At 46.1% G+C, this 23,076-nt stretch overlaps 1 protein-coding gene across 1 annotated transcript; it reads left to right on the plus strand.

Annotated features, from left to right (window-relative positions):
* The first annotated feature begins 67 nt into the window (after positions 1-67).
* WTIP (WT1 interacting protein) lies at positions 68-22,347 on the plus strand. Its single transcript, XM_015812079.1, has 10 exons — positions 68-74; positions 277-345; positions 2,531-3,202; positions 8,633-8,734; positions 19,026-19,093; positions 19,324-19,386; positions 20,102-20,232; positions 20,823-20,874; positions 21,403-21,471; positions 22,177-22,347. Exons 1-10 carry the CDS (start codon positions 68-70, stop codon positions 22,327-22,329), a joined length of 1,386 nt encoding a protein of 461 aa, XP_015667565.1. The 3' UTR covers positions 22,330-22,347.
* Positions 22,348-23,076: the final 729 nt, after the last annotated feature.

Consider the following 23,076-nt stretch of genomic DNA (forward strand, 5'->3'; position numbering starts at 1 on the left):
TTACAATTCTGCTTAGATGGCACCATCTCATAGTTACTTCTTCAGATGATGTTCTAGCTAATTAAGCATGGCGGGTAAGAGGGTTGCCAGCTTTATTTAGTAATCAGGAGAGGAGGAGGAGAAAGAGCTCCAGACCATCTACCTACAAAATGTGGACAGAATGAAACTGCAGCAACAGTAGGTCGCACGTTTACACAAGCTATATGTTCCCTGATAGGAGTTGGAGCAGATGAATCTCCTTTTCCAATTGTGCTTTCTTGTATAATCCCTCTTCAGTCTCCCTCACATACGCTGGACTCAGATACCACACTAAAGTTAAATCTAGCCGCCCAAAGTCGCTCAAGGGTAAGACAGGGACAAGCCTGACACAGAGCATTAGATATGCTATACAAAACAAAGGCAAATTGTTAAACAAAGAATAATAATTCAAGACTTTAACAAACAGGCCCCTGCCACATTTCACCCCAGGCTTTACAATTGCTGATAAGGAAGACAAAAGTGTGTGAATTTGACACTACCTGGAATCAGCAGAAGAGAAAATCACTAAAAACAATGTCCTGCAAATAGAAGTGAACTGACTGGGGCAAAAGAAAGCAAAGGTAATATCAATAGTGAAGGCGCCTGGGGTGCAATCCTAAAAAAACAGGAGCACAACTTGAGCACCATCCGTCTTGACAAAATTCCCAGCATTCCCATTGCAAAAGGCAGCTTTACTGGGAATAGCTCCATCTTGTGACCAAACCTATCCAACATCCAGATCTTCTTATCCCAGGACCCTGGAAAGGACTCAGTAGGTGGATAAAAATGCCAATCCAGTTTTAAACATCTGGCTGACTGTCTGAGGACTCCCCCAGACGATTCCACAGATACCTCTAAATGTCATCTCGGGGGAGGATGAACTGGTTCTTGGCTGGCCTGTCAGGAGCTGAGTTAATTGATGGCTCTGAGTGGTTGTCTGGAAGGGAGCTGGCTGAGGCTCCAGCTGGAGAAAGCATGCAGTTGCAGATGGTCAGTGAGGAGGAAGAGGAACTGCCTTCTGCACCTGATCCAAGAACACGTAGGACAAAGAAAAGTTGGAGCAGAGACGGTCAGCCAGACTACGTGAGAGAAGAAAGCCTCGCCCTTCTTGATGGGCTGTGCCAGAAGCTGGCTATTGAGCACAGCAGACAGATGGAAGCGACTATGGGAACATGTTCGGTTCCTAGCTACGTGTTTTCTGGTCGTTTAGATTTTAGATTTTTAGATTTTATTAAATTTATACCCCGCCCTTCTCCCGGAGGACTCAGGGCGGCTTACAGCCAGTTTAAAACAGTAATACAATACAAAATTTAAAAAGATTAAAAATAAATATTTAAATTTGGCCGCTTCTACTAAAAATTTAATTTAAAACCCCTTTAAAATACCCCTAGGCCAGTCCTGCCGCTTTGGATCGACACCATACCTTGATTTGAACTGTGCCTTGGAAACTGGACTTTTCTTTACTCGTAAGCTCTCTTCTGTTGTGGATTTAAGTTTGCCCGGTGGATTTATTCTGCTTGAGAAACTTTCAAGTGCCTTGTGGAGTCTTTGGCCATTGCTCTCTGGATGAACATTGGTCTGCTCATGACTGGACTTAATTGAGACAATTCTGGGGGTTTTGGTGAAGGGAATTGCTGGGGAATATTGATGAACTCACTAAACCAGTTATATGTGCCTGTGAGTGAGCGGGGCAGCACATTATGTGATGAACTATAATCGTAATAGGCGTCCCCAGAGAAGCACTATCTTGATGTGGTTTTGTAGGGCTTGTGTGCTCTGAGGAAGAGGAGAGCTGTGCCAGAGGTTCACTAGAGGAGCCAGACAAAAGAGTCTCTCCCATTAAAAATATGGTGGCCTAGAATTTGCAGAAACATCTACTCGGTCAGTTGTCTCAACACAAACTGCACCAGGTGTTTGAGTTCCTGGACATCCGGAGGGAAATGGGCTACAGGGCTCAGGACCGTTGGCTGACCTCCGGCTCACAGGTAATACAAGAAGGCTCCACACACATCTGCACTTCCCAGGTGACCCTGAGGACACAGCTCCCTATTCTGGATGGGGATAACACAACAAATGGGAAACTTTGCCTTCATTCCCTAAAACGGGAAAAGTGGGAAACGGGTCATCAACTCACCCCAGAGGAGGCTTTCAGGAAACGCCAAGCTAATCGCCTCATTTAGTTAATTATCACACCTGCGCTCCTCTCCCCAAGGCGAGCGATCCTTCCTCGCGCTTACGGCCCTCCATCCTCCTGGGTTATAAAGCGAGGACTGCGCTGGCGCAAGCGGAGGCCGGCGCCCATTTCCCCGCGCCGTCGGGCCGGACCCCGAAGGGCGCCGCTGGGCAGGCACAGGGCGGCGGGGGGGGGGCTCAAGCCGCAGGGGGTCGAGGAGCGGGACCCCCCCCGCCCGCCCCGCCCGGTCGCCCGCGGAGAACGGCAGCAGCGCAGGCGGGGGGGGCGGCTCCCCTTGCCCCGCCCCCGCCCGGGTCAAGCCATTGTTTGGCGCCGGAGCGAAGCGCATTCCAGAGGGACGCAGCGCCGTCGGGCTCCTCCGCGCATTCCTGCCCCACACAAAGAAGTTCCTCCGCCGCCGCCTCGCCCGCACAAAGGAGGGCGCCGTCCGGAGAGCGCCGCCCCGGACAGGGAGCGCAGCGCAGCGCAGCGGCCGGGAGTCCAGCGGCCGGGCGCGAGGCGGACCTTNCTCCAGCCCGCGCGCCAGCCTGGCCGGCTCCTCCGACGGCAGCAAGCCCAGCAGCGCCCGCACCAGCGGCATCAGCATGGGCTACGACCAGCGGCACGCCAGCCCGCGCTCCTCCGCCGAGCTGGAGGCCGCGACCGGCCGGTCCCCGGCGCCGCCGGGCTCCGTCGGCGCCGCCTCGCTGGTCAGCCCGCGCTCCAGCCTCTCCAGCCACAGCTCGCGCAGCTCCCGCAGCTCGATGGGCGCCTACCCGGAGCTGCCGGCTCCCTCGCCGCGGGCCTCGCTGCTTCCCGAGGAGGGTCCTCAGGCAGCCCCCGACGCCGAGGCCGCCGCGCTGCCCTCCGGCCCGGCCGCCAAGTTGCGGCTCCCCTGCCAGGTCACGCCGGCCCGGGAGAGCGGCCCCAGCCAGGTGGAGCGGCGTCTGGAGGCGCTGACGCTGGAGCTGGAGAAGGAGCTGGAGATGCACGTGCGGAAGGAGTACTTCGGTGAGTGCGGCGGCCGCGGGAGGGAGGCAGGCAGGCAGGCAGGCAGGGAGGTCGTCTTCCCCTTCTCGGGCACGGCCCCCCGGGCTTCCTCGGGTCGCGGCGTCGGCCCGGGGTGGCCCGGCCAAGGAGGCCGCCTGAGGGTTTCCCCCGAGGGCCGCTTCCCACGGCCCAACCTCGGCCCCACCTTGGCCGCCTCCCAACCTGGTTTAAACGGGCCGGTTAAAGAGCGTCCGGCTCTCTGGGCAGCACGTGCTGAGGGTAGCTTTCATTCTGGTGAAAAGGTTTTTCTTTGTGCGGTCCCGACATTTTGTGATGTACAGTCTTGTTCTGCTCTGGGCCAGATTCTTTCCCAGCCCCTGTGAGATCCGAAGGCGCCTTTCCCGCCCCCCCCCCGAACAGGCTCCGTTCATTGCCTTCGGGAGGGGGGGAGACGCCCCTGAAACGAAGCTGGCTGGAGTCGGTGCTCCAGAGGGGAAGAAGAAGAAGAAGAAGAAGAGGGGCGCCTCCTCCGCCTTTGCTGGGATTCTTTTTCACTGTAACAAGACTAGTTTTGTGCTTGGTCACTTTTCCCTAGTTAAGCAAAGTTTAAAAAGCAAGTTTGGCCTTCAGTGGTCCGAAGGGCCCCTTTCAACTCTAGGCCGCTGTGAGAACCGGAAGGGCCGCTGCCTTAGCAAGAAGGCCCCAGGCAGTCCTTTTCTGGGCCTTAAAGTTTCCTGGAACATCTGGCCAGCTAGTGGCAAACTGACAGACAGGGTGGCCCTTTTGTACCATCTGGCAGGCGGTTGGGCTGCTCTGCCAATCTCTTCATAGGGCCCGCCTTCTGGGACCTTCAGCTTCCAGAATTTCCAGCCATCAGAGGATCCTGAACGCTAATGCCCAGGTTGGGAAGGCTGTTTGAATGCTGAAAGTGCCCCGAGAAATCCAGGCAGGTTTTGGATGTGGCCGTCTGTACTGCCAAGGCAGGAGAGGGTATCCTTGTAGCAGCTACAAATCGCCCTTAATGGCCTTTGGAGCAGGAAAGCTCTTGGAGCAGGAAAGTGGCGGGCAGAAATTTTTCATCTTTAAGTGGAAGAAGGCTCACGGTTTTCTTTTTTAATTTTGCTGTGCCTCTTTCATGAGTTACATTCTAGTTACATTCTCATGACAGGAAACTACCATTTGCTTTCTTGGTTAACTTGGGAATTCCATGACCCAGAATAGTGTTCCAGGTCTGTGCAGTATTTGCTCCTGACCTGATGAAGTTTACCATGTTTCCAAGGTGAAATGACTGATCATCTCTCTGAAGGTCAAATGTTCCAGATCATTTTCCTGCCCTGCAACATCCCACCTTTGTAAGAAAAGACCAGGGAAGTGCAAGATTGGGGAGTTGCGTGTAGGTTGCTGTAAATCATAAGACACTTTCATGGAAATCGGGCACTTTTTGCTGAACCACCATTGACACTTTTTTTCTCATGAAATTGATAGTGTTTTGGTTTAGCATTTGTTTTACTTTCAAGCAAAGCTAAAACAAATGCACTAAGCTACTGCTGCTTGTATTTGGTTAAAGCATCACGGTATGTGTTTAGATTTAGTTGAATCTGAAATGTAGCAAAATATAGGAAAATGTATTTTCAAAGTGCTGTATTTCAAAATACATAAATACTTGGAAAAAGCATTATACCAGAGGCTTCCAAACTTCATACTATGTGATGTCTAAAAGTGATAAATGAATTTGTGTGAGCTCCCATTAATAAAGCAAAGGATTTAACTGGAATTAGGGCTCAGCAAAACATACATATTTCACTTACCTGGAATAATTAAATTTGTAGTCAGTACAAAGGGAGGGGAATAAACATCTTAGAACAGGGTTCTCCAGAGTGGTGGGTATCAAGCCCCAATCCAAGGCCAACATTGTTATTACTATTACCCAGAGTACTCTTACACTATAACTAGTGTGGGAGGGTGTCAGTGAACAGTCTGAAATTTCATGAGGTGGTTGATGAGCTGAATAGTTTGGAGAACCTTGGAAGATTTAGGAGTATCTTGACAAGTTGTATTCTTTCATACATTTGTCTTTGTGACTGGATTCTGCTTCCTTCTTTTGTTCAATCACAATCAGTCAACAACATATCATCTGCATACATTCCTGCTTCTAAGGTGATCCCTCAAATGTCAGCAAAGGCATTTCTTATACAGGTAGACCTTGACCTTGACCCTGACCCATTTGGTCAGCAATGTTCCGGATTACGACTGCGCTGAACAAATGATGGTCCTCAGAGTTTTGGCTGTTGCAGCACCCTGTGGTCACATTATTGCAATCTAAGTGCAATTGGTTGCCAAGTGCTACAATCGTGTGATCATCATTTGCAACCTTCCCTACTGGTTTCCCCAGAGAATCAATGGCAGGGAAATGTGCAAGTTGTTGGAATAAGCTCCACCGGCCATGTGTCCTCCTCTAATCTCTGTGTTTCAGCTGGCAACTAGCACCCCACCCCCATACATACAACCTCCCCCCCCCAACCCTTGCTGTATTTCTCACGGACCCATGCCCTCTCCCCACCTGCATCTCTCACAGCCTCAAGTACTCTCCTCAACCCTCCCTGACCCACGCAGCGCCCCTCTCACACCGTCCCCAACTTGCACTGTGCCTCTGCCTGTGTCTCTTGCCTAGGCCTTCTTGTTTTGGATTTAAACCATGTTTTTCCCCTTGTCATTTTGGCAACAGATGGGGTCTATCCATGACAAGGTCATCTTCCTTACAGTGCTCTTTTAAGTCAGCTGTGAGTGAAGAATATGGGAGAGCTGCGCTAAGGCCCTGAGAGATACCAACACTGGAAAAAGAAACTTGTGCTTGCCACCTCCTCATATTTAGAACTCTAGTAATCTCTGTTCCCACTAGAGGAACTTGGAAGAGGCCATCGAGTCCACTGTTTCACCAGCTTAATACATCCGGTTGCTCTGGTGCTATTTGAATGCATCCAGTGAAGGCAGCCCCTCCCCTCTTTGGCTTTATTCTTGTTAAACTTTTTTAAAGGATGTACAGGAACATAATCCAAGTGAAAGCTAGTAAATTCGCTCATATTCTGTGTCTTCTCTTGGGATTGATGGAGAGCAGGTTTTGACTTCTGTACAGTATTTTAGGTATTGGGAGACTATTGTCTGTCCCCCTCTCATATTTTCTCAAGGCTAAATACAGTCAGTTTGCTCAGTCTATACTCTTAGGATTTAGTTTCCAGTCTTTGTATCCTCCCCTGCACTCTCTCTTTCTGTTGTACCTTCAAATGGTAATTGAGGCAGAGTCTAAAGGAGAATATAGTGGAGCTGCTAAAAAAACGTTTCCATTGTGATAGGCATAGGAGTATGTTGGTTGTAAATGGGAAATATTTCATTTGTTGGAACTCTCTAATCCTGTGTCTTCCCTCTCCATGAATTGACTCTGCAACTCCTGCTTGGAAGGAATTGCTTTCAATTTTATGCACCTGCCAGTCCAACAGCCCAACCTTAGTGATGTGCCATGTATACATAAACTCTGTAGGATAGTTCCCGATGCATTCTTATGACGGGCCTAGGAGATGTGGGATGCTGCATGCGAGTGCACATTTTAAGGAGGCTGTTATAAATTGGAATGTGCCCATTGAGTGATGATTTAAAGATGGGGAGCATTTGGAAATGACAGGGCTGAAAAATTTACTCGGTAGAACAGTAAGATTAGACGTGAAAGACTGCTTTTTGAAACATTGCCATGTAGAAGTGCCCCGTGGTTGCTCTGGAGAAGGACTAGAACCAGGAGGGAGAAATTGCACGAAATAACATTTTGGCTCAATTTTGTGTGAAGCTTCCTAGAAACAGCTGATATTATGAGTTCTGATTTGCTTGAGGGAAATTTGTTGTCCCTTCCAAGAATGTGATTCTCGGAAGTTAGGGCATCGGGTGGGATCTGTTGCTGTGTTTGAAGATTTTTCTAAATGAAGACTTATTAAAATAAATGTTGATTAAGTGAGCATGTTAATGTAAGATTGCACTAATTTTGGAAACTGAATTAGCCGTTCATGAGTTACCTTTTTACCCAGGCAGAATTTGCACATTTATTGCCGAATTCAGGCTGATACAGCTAGGGCAGGGGTAGGCCACCTTGGCTCTTTTATGACTCGTGGACTTCAACTCCCAGAATTCCTGAGCCAGCATGTAGGTGCCAAACCGAGACAAAAGGAGTGTTATCTTATGCCCTTTCTGGAATCATCTGAACAGGTGCTGCTCTGAGTGGGTGCCGGGTTTGGATAGTACACAGCGACACTCTGTGAGGAGAGTGGGATGGGGCAGGGCATTGAGGATGAGGCTGACCGAATCACTTTTTCTGTTTGTCTTTTTAATATGCTCGTCTAAAAAAGGGGCCGTAGCGTTTCTTCATTCTTCGGATGCTCCAGTGCCTCTTTGAACAACTTTCCCAAGTGAAATAGCATCTGTTTAGTGGAGGGAAATGACCGCGATCTGCTGTACACAAATGTTCTCCCGAAGTACTGGAATTGTCCATAGGCCAAATTTTATTTTCAGTACATAACTTTGGCAAACAATGCAGCTGTGTTTTCTTCCAGTGACTCGGCAAATGCTACTCTTTGTTCTGGTTCTCTGGTCTCATGTAATGAGTATTCCTTCTTGCCCCTTGCCAATAGTTTCTTAATTCTTAATTAATAATATAACAGAACGTGCTAAATGTACACATGCAAATTTGCAAGTGGTACTTGCAAAATTTTTATTATTACTTTTTATTATTATTTTATTGCAAGAATTGGCATTCGTTTCTCATGGAATTAGGGAATAGCTTTGGTCTGGTTTCTGCAAGGGTTGCAGGGTTCATCCTAAGGACCAATCCATTTGGTACCAGTGACCTTGAGCAAAAAGGTTCTTCTGTGGTTCTGGAACGGTGAAGGTGCAGGGATGTATGTACCTGACAGGGCTTTCTGCCATGGGCAGCCCTAACCTTTCGCCCACCCCTTGGCTGAGGCACATGGCGACAGGGAGTTCCCATGTGAAGCTACTCCCCCTTGCCCCCCAATGCCAAGAACAAAATAAAAGCAATAGCTGGCAAGAAAATCACTTGCCTCTGAAATGAGCTACTCCTTGGCAACAATAACTGACTTCCATTTGAGTTTAGCAGCCATAATCACTCATGCACAGAAGCACGTAAGTATGAGCATGTTAATACCCACCTCGCTCACTCTAGCAGAGCAGAAAAAGGTTGAAAGAAAAGGATTGGAAAGAGGGAAAGGAGGTGGATGGGAAATTAAGAAATTAAAAGTGTACCAATGGGGTTAGAGCCATTTGCACCCCACAGCTCTTCTGTTGGAATGTCATGTTTTCCTACAAGTAAGACACCTGCAGATTGCTAGTCGGGAGGGGTACCTGCAGACCATTAACAAGGTCTAACGCCTCTTCTGTTTTTTTCCTCCAAAGGTATTTGTATCAAGTGTGGAAAGGGGGTGTATGGGGCCAGCCAAGCTTGCCAAGCCATGGGGAACCTTTACCATACCAACTGCTTTACATGCTGCTCTTGTGGTAAGTTGCACATTTATACTCAGACAACACCTATACAATTCTTATGCCTTGTGCCCCTGTTAAAACTGAACCCCGCCAGCAGGGTGTCTCCATGATTGTTCAGTGTGAGTTTTGATTCGTGCTACTTAAGAACAACTTCTGAAATGTGGCCTATAACTCTATAGCAGGGGTAGGCAACCTTGGCTCTTTTATGACTCGTGGACTTCAATTCCCAGAATTCCTGAGCCAGCCACGCTGAGGGGAAAGGGAGAGGTTTCCAAGCTGAGCCATGCTGGCTCAGGAATTCTGGGAGTTGAAGTCCACCAGTCATAAAAGAGCCAAGGTTGCCTACCCCTGCTCTATAGGTAGTCCTCGACTAATGGGCACAATTGAGCCCAACATTTTTGTTGCTAAGTGAGACATTTATTAAGTGAGTTTTGCCCCCATTTTATGACTTTCTTGCCACAGTTGTTAAGTGAATCATTGCAGTTGTTAGTAGTATTAAAGTTGTTAAGTGAATCTGGCTTCCTCATTGACTTTGCTTGTCAAGAAGTTTGCAGAAGGGGATCACATGACCTCAGGACAAGGCAGCTGTCATAAATGAACCAATTGCCAAGCATCTGAATTTTGATCACGTGACCATGGGGATGTTGCAACAGTCATAAGTGTAAAAAATGGTCATAAGTGACTTTCTTCAGTGCTGTTGTAATTTTAAATGGTCACTAAATGAACTGTTGTAAGTCAAGGACTACTTGTATAGTGAGTGTCACACACACTCAGAGGGAAGATTTGAACAGACCTTCAGATGGATCTGCTTCTCTCATCGGATCCATGTAAACCTGGAAGGTTCTTGGGATTGTATAGCATCTTGAATGACTTTCCCCCCCAATGTAAGGACTGCCCCTCACCTTAAAGACCACCCAGGTGTTCTTGGGGGCATTTGGGGAGGAAAGGAGCTTCTATTGTGATCACTGGAGCTGCACGTCTTGGGGGTTTGTTGTGTGATTTCTAATCTCATGATGGTGGCAGATTGTAAGCCATCAGAGTGTCCCATTGGATTAAAAAGACATTTCAAGTAAAGAAATATTTAAAACTCAACACATAATTATTGCAAATCAGTTGTAAAGAGACAGTAGACACTTTGCTACAAGGAAAGAACATTTCTGGAATAGTACTAAGAAAGTGCTAAAAGAATGGTACATGTTTTCCTTGGAGGAAAGGGAAATCCGATCAGTAAACATTTGGCAGAAACCACATTGGAAACATCTGTTTACTCCATACTTCGGATCTGATGTTATCAAGTGTTGGTCTAGAACTAGAAACATCTGGGATCAAAACATGCTTAATTGGGAAGCTCAGTGGGTGATCTTGGGAAAACTACGGTCTCCTAACCTAGGCTGACTTTTGGGGTTATTGAAAGAATAATACGGCAAGTAAACCATGTATAGGTAGGTGATCTTTGGGTTATGGGATTGGAATTTCCATAGCTAAGCAATATGGGTGTAAAGTGACCACAGGGAAGAAGGGGTGGATTGCCCATAAGTCCCAAGAGTCAGACCAGAATCAAGAGCAAGAGATGCAAACTCAAAATAAGGAGGGATTTTCTGAGCTCTATCAAGCAGTGGGACCATCTGCCTCTTGGGGTCATGGAAGGTTGCATCATTGGAGGCTTCCAGCTGTGGGGACGGGACAGCATTTAAGAAATCGGACATTGTTCTCCTTCTCACATATCCACCTCTATCCAGCCCAAGAGGCGAGAGGGAGGGCTGAAATCTCGTGGGTTATTGGGCATCTTACATATCTGCTTTTTCCTCAAGATGATTGGCAAAACCCAAAACAAACAACAAAAGGCAGCTCAGATATATTTTAACATTAATATAATTAATAATATTTGGATTTGTGGGGTTCATCTTGCTTTCTGAGCTTGTGGTTTCCCTGCAGATGTTTCCTTACACAACTAGGTAACATCATCAGTGCTAGAAGGGAGTGGGGTTGCCCCTCTGTTTACATACGAGTGGCTTGGCCTGTCAGCATTAATGAGAGTGTTCCTGCGAGTTCTTTGATCAGGCTGTCGTTTACTGCTTTATTTTTGGTCTGGTATTAATCCTGATATTAATCTCTGTTTATCTGGGTGTTAATTGCTGGTGAGGAAGTCTCTTGGTGTTTTTTGTGTCCTTTTTCACTTTTTGACAGTGTCCTTTGAATGGTATGTAGATGTTGTTCAACCCTGAGCTACAGATATTTTCTTCTATTGATACATTTGGGTTGCTTGTTGAAAAATATGGATTGTTTGGTAAGAGAAGGTTTTAGTCCTGTGTAGCCCTTGGCCAGTCTTTCTCTGCATTCCACACAGAATACTTTTTGCAATGATCTGTATACAAACAACTTTTTAAGAGAATGCTCTTCTACTCCCTTCCCCTAAATTACTTCCCACTGCCCAGATCTTATATTTTTAACATTCTTTGGATGCTAAAAAAAAAAATTATCTCCAGCAGCTGTGGGAACCAGAGCCATGTGGGACACAAATGCCCCCTCTGGCTGATCAGAGCAGTTTGGCATCAAGCCTGCTCAAACAGCAAATTCCTCCCGTTAAACGGAAGGTTTCCACATGATGCTGGCCAAAGAAATTGTCCTTGGAAATCTTCGAAAGAAGGCTGTCATTGCCCCTTACATGAGCTGCGTGTTTTTATTTTTCTCCGTTCTTAATGTCACAAAATGGAACTGGATCCATAACCCATAACATGATGGAGGTTAGCTGGCTGTAGCCTCTCCAGCTTTGTCCTTTGCTCATCTGTGCATCTCCAGCTCTCCCTTCAGCCATGTTGACAAGCTGTTTGGACGAATGTACTAGATTAGGGAAGGGCATCAGACCATATCAGGGATATCGTTTGGCAACTTTTCTCTCGGGGTTCATAGCAAGGAGTCATGGTAATCCATGATGCAATGGTGGCCAAAAGGTTGTCTATTCTTCTCGGGCTGTATGCTTTCAAAGACAGTTCCATGTAAGTCCTCTGGCACTGCAGAATTTTTAGATCAGGTTAATACTTGATTCATAGGGAGGACACAGTCACTTCTGTGGGAGCTGAGAAGCATTTCAGCTGCACATAGCAGAAGAGTTCATACTTGTAGATTTGAAAACTGCCCTGATGGAAAACTGGGAGGTAGGGTTCCCATATATTGTAGTTTGGTAAGTATGAATCCAATACAATAAATACATGTGCAGTTCCTATATATTTTAAGCTTCTACGGAATTCTTGGACAGGTTCTTGCCCTCTGTGGTTCGGCCGTAGTTCAGCTAGCTTAGGGTACCAGCAGGCCTCCATCGCTCTTCTCTGTGCTGAGTGGCATTTTAGAATCCGCAGAAGGGTTGGGCAGTCCACTTAAAGGGCAGCCCAGCGTCAACGTCTGGGCAGATATTTAGACCTTGGAGGCTGTCTTCCTTCTGGAAAATGCCTAGCAGCGGGGTCCCTTTTTGTGCAGCCATATTCCTAGTAGTGGGGAACCGGCTTCCTTCTGTCTTTCAAGGACTGGTAGAGCTAAAGGGGTGCAGGGGTGCAGAAAAGTAGTTCCTGGGAGGACCCTGCATAACTTGGAATTTTGCTTAATTTAATTTACTTGTTAGTAGGGAGGAAGGGGGAGTTCTGCTCAAACACACCCCAGTAGGTGACCTGAGCAATCTAGTCTTGTTTGAGATTCCCATGGTCATTCCCCACACATTTTCAAACAAATCAGCGGAGCTCCATGAGCTAAAACTCACTAATAAAAATTAAAGTTGAGATTTTCAAGAAGCTGAACGTGAACCAATGCAATATTTTAGGGGACCTCAATATTAACATTGGCAGTGATGGATGCTGTTGAATAAAACAATGCCCCTTTTAAGAGATGCTAAAAATACTAACTTTGGAGAATGAATAATAAATATTGGAATTAGATACAAAATGTAATCAGTGTAACCACCCCCTCTCATATTCACACACATGTGTATTACTTCATTCTTAAAGAGGGATTTTCCCAACACTAACATTAAAATACTCTTTACTGAGAACAGAGTGCATGGAATGGAGCGTTCATTTGTAAACCTCTGGAAAGAACAACTTGCATTCTTCAGGGTGTGCATGTGTGTGCATGCTGCGAGGTGGGGGAACAGGACTGCCTCTCCCATGCTTAAATTGTCAAATTGCAGACGGGGGTGAAATAGAACTGAGCAAGTCAGTGACCTCAGACTCCAAGAATGCTTCTTGTTTATGTAGCGCTCCTGCTAGTTTAGCAGCAAGCCTTTTGTTCTGCGCAGACATTGCAGGCCAGGTTTGTGTTTATTGGCCGGCCAAAAGCTTGTGCGATATGAGATTTGCATCCTAATACTTGTAGTAACAAGACACATGCGGCCCCTCAAAAAAAACAGTGCTGGGATCTTTTACTATGCCTTGGCAAATGTGGGGTGGTTTTTGAAAAGATCTGCTGCAAACATTGAATGCTTCCTTCTGCAGAACTCTGACTGAGGGAAAGAAAGAAAGAAAGAAAGAAAGAAAGAAAGGAGAATTGCACTGGCTTCGTTTTGTTTTAAATGGCAACTTTTGCCTCCAGATTCTGTCTTGATTAGACAGGAACTTTATTACTCGGAGGCCTGAGACTTCTAAAGTATTTTGGGGTCTCTGAACAACTGCAAGGCACTCTGCTGTAGTGCAGAAAATTTGAGCGTTTGTCTATCTTCTCCTCAGGATTGTCTTTCCCTTCACCACAAAAGGCCTTTTCAGCTTTTTCTGGCCTATCAGACGAGGCTCCGGTGCCACTTGAAGGAGGAGTGGAAGTGTTCTCACCGGGGAGGCTCTGCAACAGGCTTAGCGTAAAAGAAAGTACATTTGGGGAGAGGCCATCTTGATGTGGTCCAGGTTCATAAGGAATGCTACCTTTGCGTTCCTGTCGCTGGGAATAACGGCACGTGAAAGAGGAGGAAAAACCCGCAGGAAATGTTTTGCAGACGCCAAAATGTAGTTTTGTCTGTGGAGATGAATTTGGACACCAATTTTTCTTCCCTCCACAAATTCTCTCCCCCCTCCTTGCATAAGTCCTTTATCAGCCTTAGATACAGTAATAGGAAAGAGGATCAGAGTTAAGTGTAACCTGGAAAGATTTTGCTGCTTGCCGACACTCTGGCTTTGAGCAACTTCTGTGCTGTGCTTCCTTTCCTGCTGTAGTAGTGGATTGGTTTTCATACATTCTCCAAGGAATGGGGGGGGGGGGTTTCCACGCTTCCTTGATGTCAAATGTCCAGCTAGGGAATCCAAGAAAGGAACTCCTGGGACATTGTTCTTCCAAAAAGTAACACTTGTTTTGAATAAACTACATTGGCCCAAAAGAAGTAAAACCAGCTCTGGATTTCCCGCACAAAATCCACATAGTTAAACTTGAATTCCCCTTTGGCTGCTCCCCTCAGTCCATTGCATTGCCCAATCGGTTACCCTCCCTTTTGTTATGGGAACTGCCTGGATCGGTCGAACACCTGCGCAGCGTGGCCTTGAAGGGGGGAGCAGGGTCTCACAGTGTGCAGGCGGAGTCTTGGCGTTCCGTTCCTACCCCAGACATTACAGCCACAGACGAGGGCGGATCAGAGAACAATTACTTCAGGTCTAGGAGCCCTAGACTCCTATTAATGCACCCCAAGAGACTATTTCCAGTTTCTGCAGCAACATCATTAACGTCCCTGTCATAGTGATGCAAAGGGCTATAAATATACGGATGGTAAATTACCAAGTTGAAAATTATGACCTTAGCAAGAGGTCTAAATTTAGTAGCTGGTTTACTAAGAGTCTCAAATGGTTCAGAGGGTGTGCCACAGCCATATTATCCTTTTATTTTTCTAAAGGTGGACACTATATTCCAGTTTCCTTAAAACAATTTTGAGGGAAAAGTAATCCTACACAGTATGGTTCTCAATTAGGGTCTTATAACAATCTAACTGTGGCTAGGAGGGCAATCTACTCTTCTGCCCTCAATTATGCAAGTTCCTGGAAGTATCTCCAGCGAAGCTTTAGGGTTATAATAGACGGGACCTCAGGGTTGAACTGCGGAGTCCTTGGTGCTCGCTGAGGTTGGTGGCTGGGTTGCAGTCATAACACTGCTGCTGTTGCTGAGTGTGAGGTTTGCTCCTGTTTATGTCACAGCAGCTCGCCCTGCCAGTGTTCGTGTGGGTGTGGTTTTCTCCTTGGTAGTTCCTTAGTTAGGGTATTGTTTTTTGCTTGATGGTTTGCTTGATGTGAATCCCTGCTCCTCTGGGTGTTGGCTGCTGGAGAGGATGCGGTCTCATCTTTTTGTTTCCTCAGCTTTTTTATTGCCTCTTTTGAAGGAGCGTAAATGTAGTTTGACTCTCCATGTCTATAGAGGACTGATTTGTCTGAATGCCACGCTTTCTACATCCCACTTTTCGGGATTTAACTTAGTCTGGGATGTTGACAGTTTCCCAGTTGAAGCTATGGTTTAGTCTGTCTATGTGTGGTGAGATAAAATAGGTACAATATCCTAATCAACTACCAAGGAAAAAATCTCACACACACACACACACACTGTATGTAAACAGGGAGCAAACCTCACCTCGCTCCCACTGAGGACAAGTTACCTACTAGTCAGTAATCAAATGTCAGCAAGCAAACAACCAAGTTTAAAGTCACAGTTAGGAATCACAAGGACAGGCACCTGGAAGGCCATTTTAAACTACCAATTGAAATTAATCTTTAGCCAGGTGGGTTGATCAACAACTTTAGATCAACCTGTATCAGAGAAAAAAATGTGCTGCGGGTGTTTTATCCAGTGAGGAAATGCAGAAAATGAGATGTGCTGAAGCAAAACAAATATTGGGGGGGGGGGGTGTTTAGATAATGGCAGTAAGTGATTAGCATGACACCAAAGCAATGTCAACCTTTAAGGTGCGCTTGACCATTAAGCCAGCTGGTGATTGCCAGTCCTTAACAAATCGTAGACATCCCAGAGCATATGCCAGGGCTAGTTTTAATGCAGTCAAGTAGTTCATCGAATTGTAAAAGTTGAAAGGGGCCTAAGAGGTCATATAATCCAACCCTCTGCATATTGCAAGATGTATTACACCGTCTATAATGAAAACCTCCACTTTACTTTCTGAAAATAAAATTTTAATTAGAACCACAAATACTTTGATATAAAGTACGATCTCAGAAGCATAAATGAAAAGCGTGTCCTAGATCTCTCAGTAGCCTTCAGTACCATCAACTCTCGTATCCTTCTGGGCTGTCTGAGGGAGTCGGAGGCAGCTGGGGACATGGGGGACCTCTTGCGTGGTGGGAGAGGAAAGATCGTAAGACCGTGATTTGCAGGGAGCCTGACAGCCCTGTTCTCTCTGGGCTCCTTTTCAATATCTGTATGAAGCTACTAGGAGACGTCAACTGCTGGTTTGGTGTGAGGCCTCACCAATATTATGGGACGAGGCCCAGTTATCCATGTCTGTCCCTGGCTCTCCAAGGGAAGCTCCTGGGGCTCTTTCCCAACATCTGGTGGTGGTGAGTCTGGCTGGGGAAGAAGTTGCTGTTCAATCCAGCCAGGACTGAATGGTTCTGGATTTGAGGTTTCCCAGATCCGGGAGCTGAAGGGTTTGTATCTTTTGTTCTAGACGGGGTGACACTCCTCCATTCAGACGTGGTGCACAATCTGAGGTTTTTCCTGGACTCGCAGCTTCTGCTGGAACTGCAGGTGGCAGCGTTGCCTGGGGTGCCTTAGCACAACTGCACCTCATTTACCAGTTGCTTCCATTCCTGGACCAGGAGAACCTGCTCATTATCACTCATGCCTCGGTCCCCTCCTGATGGGATTATTGCAAAACATGGGGATACCCTGGAAAAGCATCCGGAAGCTTCATTTGGTCCAGAATGCAGCAATGTGGGTAGTTATGAGAGCAACTCATTATGGCCCCACGATTCTGCAAGTTGCACTGGATTCTATAATAAAACTTGCATGGAACACTTTTATAATGAAACAAAAATAGGCTTTTATCCCCGGGAAATACTATAAAAAAATTAGAACTAGGAAGGTGAGAAAAGAGAATTAGAGGATGATTCAACCCCCTTCAGCCCTCTTCACAAGAAATTTGAATTCCATCTGCTTAGCCACACATTTAATGAAATTGTTTGAATTGCCTTTTTTGATGTATACAGAATGGAACTGTGGGGATTTTTTCACAATATCCCATGTAAAATAGACACATCTCATTTTGTATATGAGAAAACAGGTTAATCCTCTCCACCTCCCCTTCCCTCCTTCACTTTTTCTGCTAGCTAGCGAGCTCTTGCTTGCTTCAAGCTTCCATCTGGGTGTAGATCCTAAACAAGTCACTACAAGCCATCTCCACTTAAGGACAGGGTAGAGCCGGGGGGGGGGGACTTTTAAGTCTGGATAAAAGAAAGCCTGAGCAGCCTTCTGCCTCCCTCCCTCCCTCCCCCAACTCAAAAAATATTCTTTGATGCAGTCCAAATTCCAGTAGCTTCTATGATTCTTGGAAGGAGAAGGCAGAGCAGAAGATATCAACAGAAAGAAAGAAAGGGGGGGGGGGGAATTAGTAATTATTGGATATAAAATTAGGGCTTCAATGTCATTTCAGAAAAATATAAACTGTTAACCCTCAGTTCCTTCCCTTCTTTCTGCAGGGTGGGCTGGAGAGGTTGGGTTGAAATGGCCCCAGAAGTTCCCTGGCTTTTTCCAAAGGGAATCATGGCTTGTAAGAACGACTCAGGAGAATGGCTGGATGAGGGGTAACAGTGCATGGATGAGTTGGAAAAAGTAGCACACGGCATCTTTCCAACTTTTGGGATCAAGCGATCCCCACATGTTATAAGTGCCATAATTGGGACTGGAATTTCCATCACTAAGCAATGCAGTCATAAAGTGTGAGCTTGCACAATCCTGGCACTCTCTGTTGCCATCACTAACCAAGAGGTATACATGGCTTAGCAAGGACTTACCCCAACCCAAACAACCTTGGTAAGAGAAGAGACTGGCCTCCCCAACCTCCACCTTTTGACCACCCTCAGAAAGCCTGCCTTGGACACAGTCCCAGGACAGGCAGCTCAGGGGCTGCAGCCAGCAGCGCTGCACAAAGCTGCCATCGCAGGAAGCACCAGCACGGTAGCAGAAGACCACAGCAGTGTGGAGCCACTGCCCTTTGTGAGGCATTTTCCCCAGGTCTCACGAGGAAACCACCACACAATTTGGGGAAGAAAACTGCCTCACAAAGGGCCCGGTGGGCATGCTTGCTCAGAAGGGGGAGCAGGAAGGGGTCAAAGGGGGGGGGATCAAGGAACATGGAGTGCAGGGGACCTAAAGGACATGGGGGGGGGAAATTGGAAGTGCCCCTGAAGTCATAAATGCAGATGGATTCTTGGAATTTTGCATGATGTAAATTAAATAATCCAGAGAACTTCAGAAATGCTGAAATGGGGGGGGGGGGCAATAAATGAGCAAGCTTTGCAGAGGGTATCTAGCAGGGCAGGAAAGTCGCAAGGCTGTCACATTGGAGCTGCTTTTTCTGGGGTGCTCTAAAGTAGAGGTCTCCAACCTTTGGGGCACCAGGGACTGGTTCTGTGGAGAGAGGTTTTACCGTGGATCAGAGGGTGTGAGGTTTTGTGTCTGCCTGCATCTTGCGGGTGGGGCTTTGCTTGTTTGTGTGGCCCGGTTGCTGGCATGCTGCTGCCCAGTGCTGGTCTGCGGATTGGGGTTTGGGGATCCCCGCTCTAAAGCAGGGCTTTTCTGCCTTTTCACAGATTGTGCCTCTTTTAGGACATGACAGTATTTGAGTACCACCAGTGCTTAGCAAGGTGTCAAAAACTTGATGACTAAAAAAGGGGGGGGGATTTGGGGTTTTACTGATTAGATTCATTTGTTGTTGTAGAAATGGCTAGTTTATAATATTATGGAAAAGTAAAAAGTTGAGGTTCAATGTTAATGCTTCGTTCTACTGCAACAGAGGAAGTCGGAAGTCAGTGTCTTTTTTTCCCCCTTCTCCCCATCACTTTTTCCCCCTTTTTCCTTCCCACTGTGTCCTACTGCTTGCTTTTATATTTTTGTATTTTATTCTATAATCTAATAAAATGTTACAAGCTGTAAAAAAAATGAGAAAAAGTACCGGTTTTAATTTCTTAAAATTCCTTTGCTGAATCACTTTCCCTTTGCACTGACAAATCTATGATGAATGTATCCATATTTATTAATATGCACCACTACCTTGGTGGTCAGATGGCTGGTTTTATAATATCCCCAAAATATTAAAGGTCTGACAGTGCAATATTTTTAACAGGGAGAAGATTACGAGGGAAAGCCTTCTACAATGTTAATGGAAAGGTCTACTGTGAAGAAGACTTCCTAGTAAGTAAGATTTTAGGCGTGGATCAAAAACGTATCCTCTTCAGTGCTATTGTGAAAGTCTTAGGAAAGTAATGTGTGAAGAACCATTCTCGCTTTTGCAGTCGCATTTTCAGTTTACTAGTTAATCGTGAAGATTTGCCTGATTGCTGGAAAGAAAATGTGTTTGTTACTTAACCGAACTAAAAGGGAAAGCCTTATAACTCTCTTCCCCCTTTTTTTTTTATAAACAGTATTCGGGGTTTCAGCAGACGGCAGACAAGTGCTTCATTTGTGGCCATCTCATCATGGAAATGGTAAGAGTTCTGGCTTCAGAAAAAAGGGGGCTGCTGGGGCAGTTGGGCTGCAGTGCTCTTTCTCCTCCCCAGGCACACACACACCTCGCAATCACAATTGTGTCCAGGTTTGCCTCTTACGCTGAACAGGTTTGTGAAGATGCCAGCAGCTGCATTTGCACAACCTACTAAGCTTGATTAGCTTTAACGATTACTTTTTTGTATCGTAACATGTTCTGAGAATTTGGCTTGTTGACCATACATTTCAGTCTATTGTGTGCAGCCAGAAAACAGATTTGTGCTGTAACCAAGTTCAGTCTGTTGTATGAACCCAGCCAGTCACAGGTATTGCGTCTTAGAAAACTACTGCCCCCCCCTGATCTCCCCACAGGGCTCTTATCTGTGGCCCCAAGACATATTCCAGATTGTCTCTTCCTTGCAGGGGCTGCCTTGAATATGTCCCCCCCAGGGGGATTGTTTCCTCATGATACTGCATAAAATCATAAAATGAACCAATTTTTTCCTTCAGGGACAAAGAAACTTTGCCACCAAGTGGTATTCTGCTGGCAATATATTAATAAAAATATTTTTATAAAATGTTTGTTAGTTTGGGGTGGAAAATCCATTTGAGGTTCTGTGAGGAAGTTCTTTGAAGGTGGTTTTATATGATGGAAGGTATGCCTAAAGGGGAACAGACCACACTTTGCATAATTTGTGACCTATGATTCTTTTCCAGATTTTGCAAGCTCTTGGGAAGTCATACCATCCTGGCTGTTTCCGCTGTGTGGTGTGCAATGAATGTCTGGATGGCATACCCTTCACTGTAGACATGGAGAACAATATTTACTGTGTCAAAGACTATCACACGTGAGAATGCAGAGCTCTGCAGGGCAAAAGAAAAAAGGGGGACCCCCTGCTCAGGTCATGAGGAAGGGTTGACTGCTGCTAAAGGAGACAATATCCAGGATCAAGTCCAGTTAAGGACTGACAGCAAGGCGATCTAGTGTTCAACATTTCTGTATGTTGCATTGAAAATGTAACAGGAACTTTTCCTATACTGAAAGGAGAGCACGTCTGTTTTCTTTTTTCTTTTAAACATTTCCACCAATGGTATTTGGAGATGAATGAAATCCCATCTATTAAAGGGATGGCTCGTGGGGACCAAATAGGTCTCACTAGGCAGCCATTCAGTTGGGGGGATTGTCTTAGGTTAATGGCATCGTCATTTTGTTCAGCTGTCCTGCTTTGAATAGAAGGCGGGATATACTTAAATCCACAGTTGAATTTAGATTTCATACTGTTGTGGTCTAAAAAAAACGCAACACAATCATGGGATGGGATTGGGATTAGCTAACGTTGTTTGCTCTCAGTTGTTAAAATGCTGCCTACTATTCTCTTTCTTTGCTTCTCAAGAAAAATATAACCTCTTTCCCCCCCTCCCTCCCCCCCAAATCTAGGGTTTTTGCACCCAAGTGTGCTTCCTGTAACCAGCCTATTTTGCCAGTCCAGGTACGTTTTTCTTCTTTGTCATTTGATTAATACTTTAGCCCCGGCACAGCAATTGTGTGCTGGCTTGCAGGCACTTTGCCACCTCAGGCACGGGAAAGCTCACTGGCTTGGTTTCCATTACACATTGACCCAGTCAGCTGTGTGGACACATGCCAAGCCTTCCAAAGGGATCCCTCTGCCCTCTTGAGTGGGCAGTCTCAGCAGTTCTCAATGTCTGATCCGTGTGAGATCCCTAAAGTGTTCCTTTTCTCCACTCTGCTGATACGGGCTCCGATCTTTCTTATCATAGATATAGGACCAAGCCCAAGTTTTGCAGAGAAAGTACATCTTCGGGAACCTTAATTTCTGCACTTAATTTTCTAAGGAAGGAAATTAAATATTTGGGAAATGGGTTTCATTGTGGCACTTATATAACAAGGAGGGATTTATACAGTTGCAGAGGGAGGTTTCAAAGTGCCTATTTGCCTTGAAATCAAATGATGGACACCTTTCCAATTTTCACCTTATTTTGTTGTCTCTCCAAATTAGGGCTCCGAAGAGACCATCCGGGTGGTGTCAATGGACAGGGATTACCACGTGGAATGTTATCACTGCGAGGTAAAGCTTAGAGCTGCTGAGACAGCCTAGTTAGAGGGAGGGAGCAGTTTGGGTCTAGTCCTTCCCCCAGGAAAAGAAATCCATTCAAAAGGGTTAGTAGCAGCATCATTCCTGGTATGTTTTGCTTTTGTTTCCTAATTTGCCTAAAGCATTTTTCCGCTACTCTTTAATTTAATTTACATTCTGGGGTGGGTTGCAAAGATCTATAGAGCACTATAAAACAGTAACAGTAATAAAGAGGTGTAAAAAATAAAAGACAGCACAATGGGATATATATGGCAAAATAAGGAAATTTGGGAGATGATAGTAAGAAATGCCTGGAAAATATCTTATTTCACCTTTCCTTTGCTTTGCACACCTGCAAAGGTCATAAATGCAAAGATTGGTCATGAGGTTACTTTTTCCTCACTATCATCACACTGAATGGTAGCTAAATGAGGACTAGCTGTACTCATTATCCCAAAGGCGTTTTTCAAAAGTCAACCAGACTTTTTTTTCCTTGAAGACATTTTCACTTGTCATCCAAGAATCTTCTCCACGGAAGAAACGAAGTCCAGTTGCCTTTTGAAAAGCACCTTCACAACCATGGCCTGGATGGCTTGGGAATCTCCATAGACATCTGTACTCATTGTGTCTCCCAGAAACTTACTTCAAGCATCCTAAGTCCACTGGCCACTGATGGATGGGTGGTCTTCTTTTTCTTAGGATTGTGGACTCCAGCTGAATGACGAGGAAGGCCGCCGATGCTATCCCCTCGAGAGACACCTGCTCTGCCACACCTGTCACATCAGGCGCTTGAGCACTAAAGTGTCGGCACACTCTCCCTCTGGGTACCCCATGCACATCACGGAGCTCTGAGGCTTCCACTCCCCATCTACCCAAGGCCAAGAGGAAGAGACCTGCTGGGAAAAGAGCTTTAGAAAGACAAAGCAGCCACCATTATTTGTTGCTTCTAAGATTGGAAAGGAAGGGGCACCTCTTCGGTTGGCTCTGTGTACAATTTGCCTAAGTAATTCTTTCCAGGATGCTGGTACTTGAAAAGTAGTGCACCTCGTGGATTGGATGGGGAAAGGGCACGGTGTCAGAGCTGTTGGGATGACTGACCATCCATTAACACTGGCTTGTTGCCATTTTTACTGTTGATTGTTTGAGCTCCCAGAAGAAAGATTAGCTTTCCAATAGGAAAGAGACCAAAAAGCTTCCATCGTGTTTTAGGTCTCCTCGCACCCTGACCTTGTGGTTTTCCTAATTTGAGAGGCACAGTGGTTGTTGCATGCGTCAAAAGAATGATGGCCAAAGTGAATGTGACTTAAAAGGAACAACTGACTAGAATGTAGGGGATACCTGTGGGTGTTCCATCTTGGCCTTTTGTTGGATTTCTCTGCAAAACGAGTGAATGAAAGGACGGAGAGCATTCCTGTTTTAGGGCTTGTCAGGCATGGTTCTTGGGTGCTCGGCAAGGATGTGAGGGTTTAGTGTTTCCAGGCAGAACACACAGCTAAGGGGAATGCTGCAGGCTCTCTAGGGAGACTGGTTACCTCATAGCTTTCTGGGATCCAACAGGCAACAACTGTCTGCAGAGGACCCTCGCTGAAAGCAGGGTTG

The sequence above is a fragment of the Protobothrops mucrosquamatus genome, unplaced genomic scaffold, assembly GCF_001527695.2.
Source record: "Protobothrops mucrosquamatus isolate PMUCROS unplaced genomic scaffold, P.Mucros_1.0 scaffold67, whole genome shotgun sequence".
Lineage (NCBI taxonomy): Eukaryota > Metazoa > Chordata > Lepidosauria > Squamata > Viperidae > Protobothrops > Protobothrops mucrosquamatus.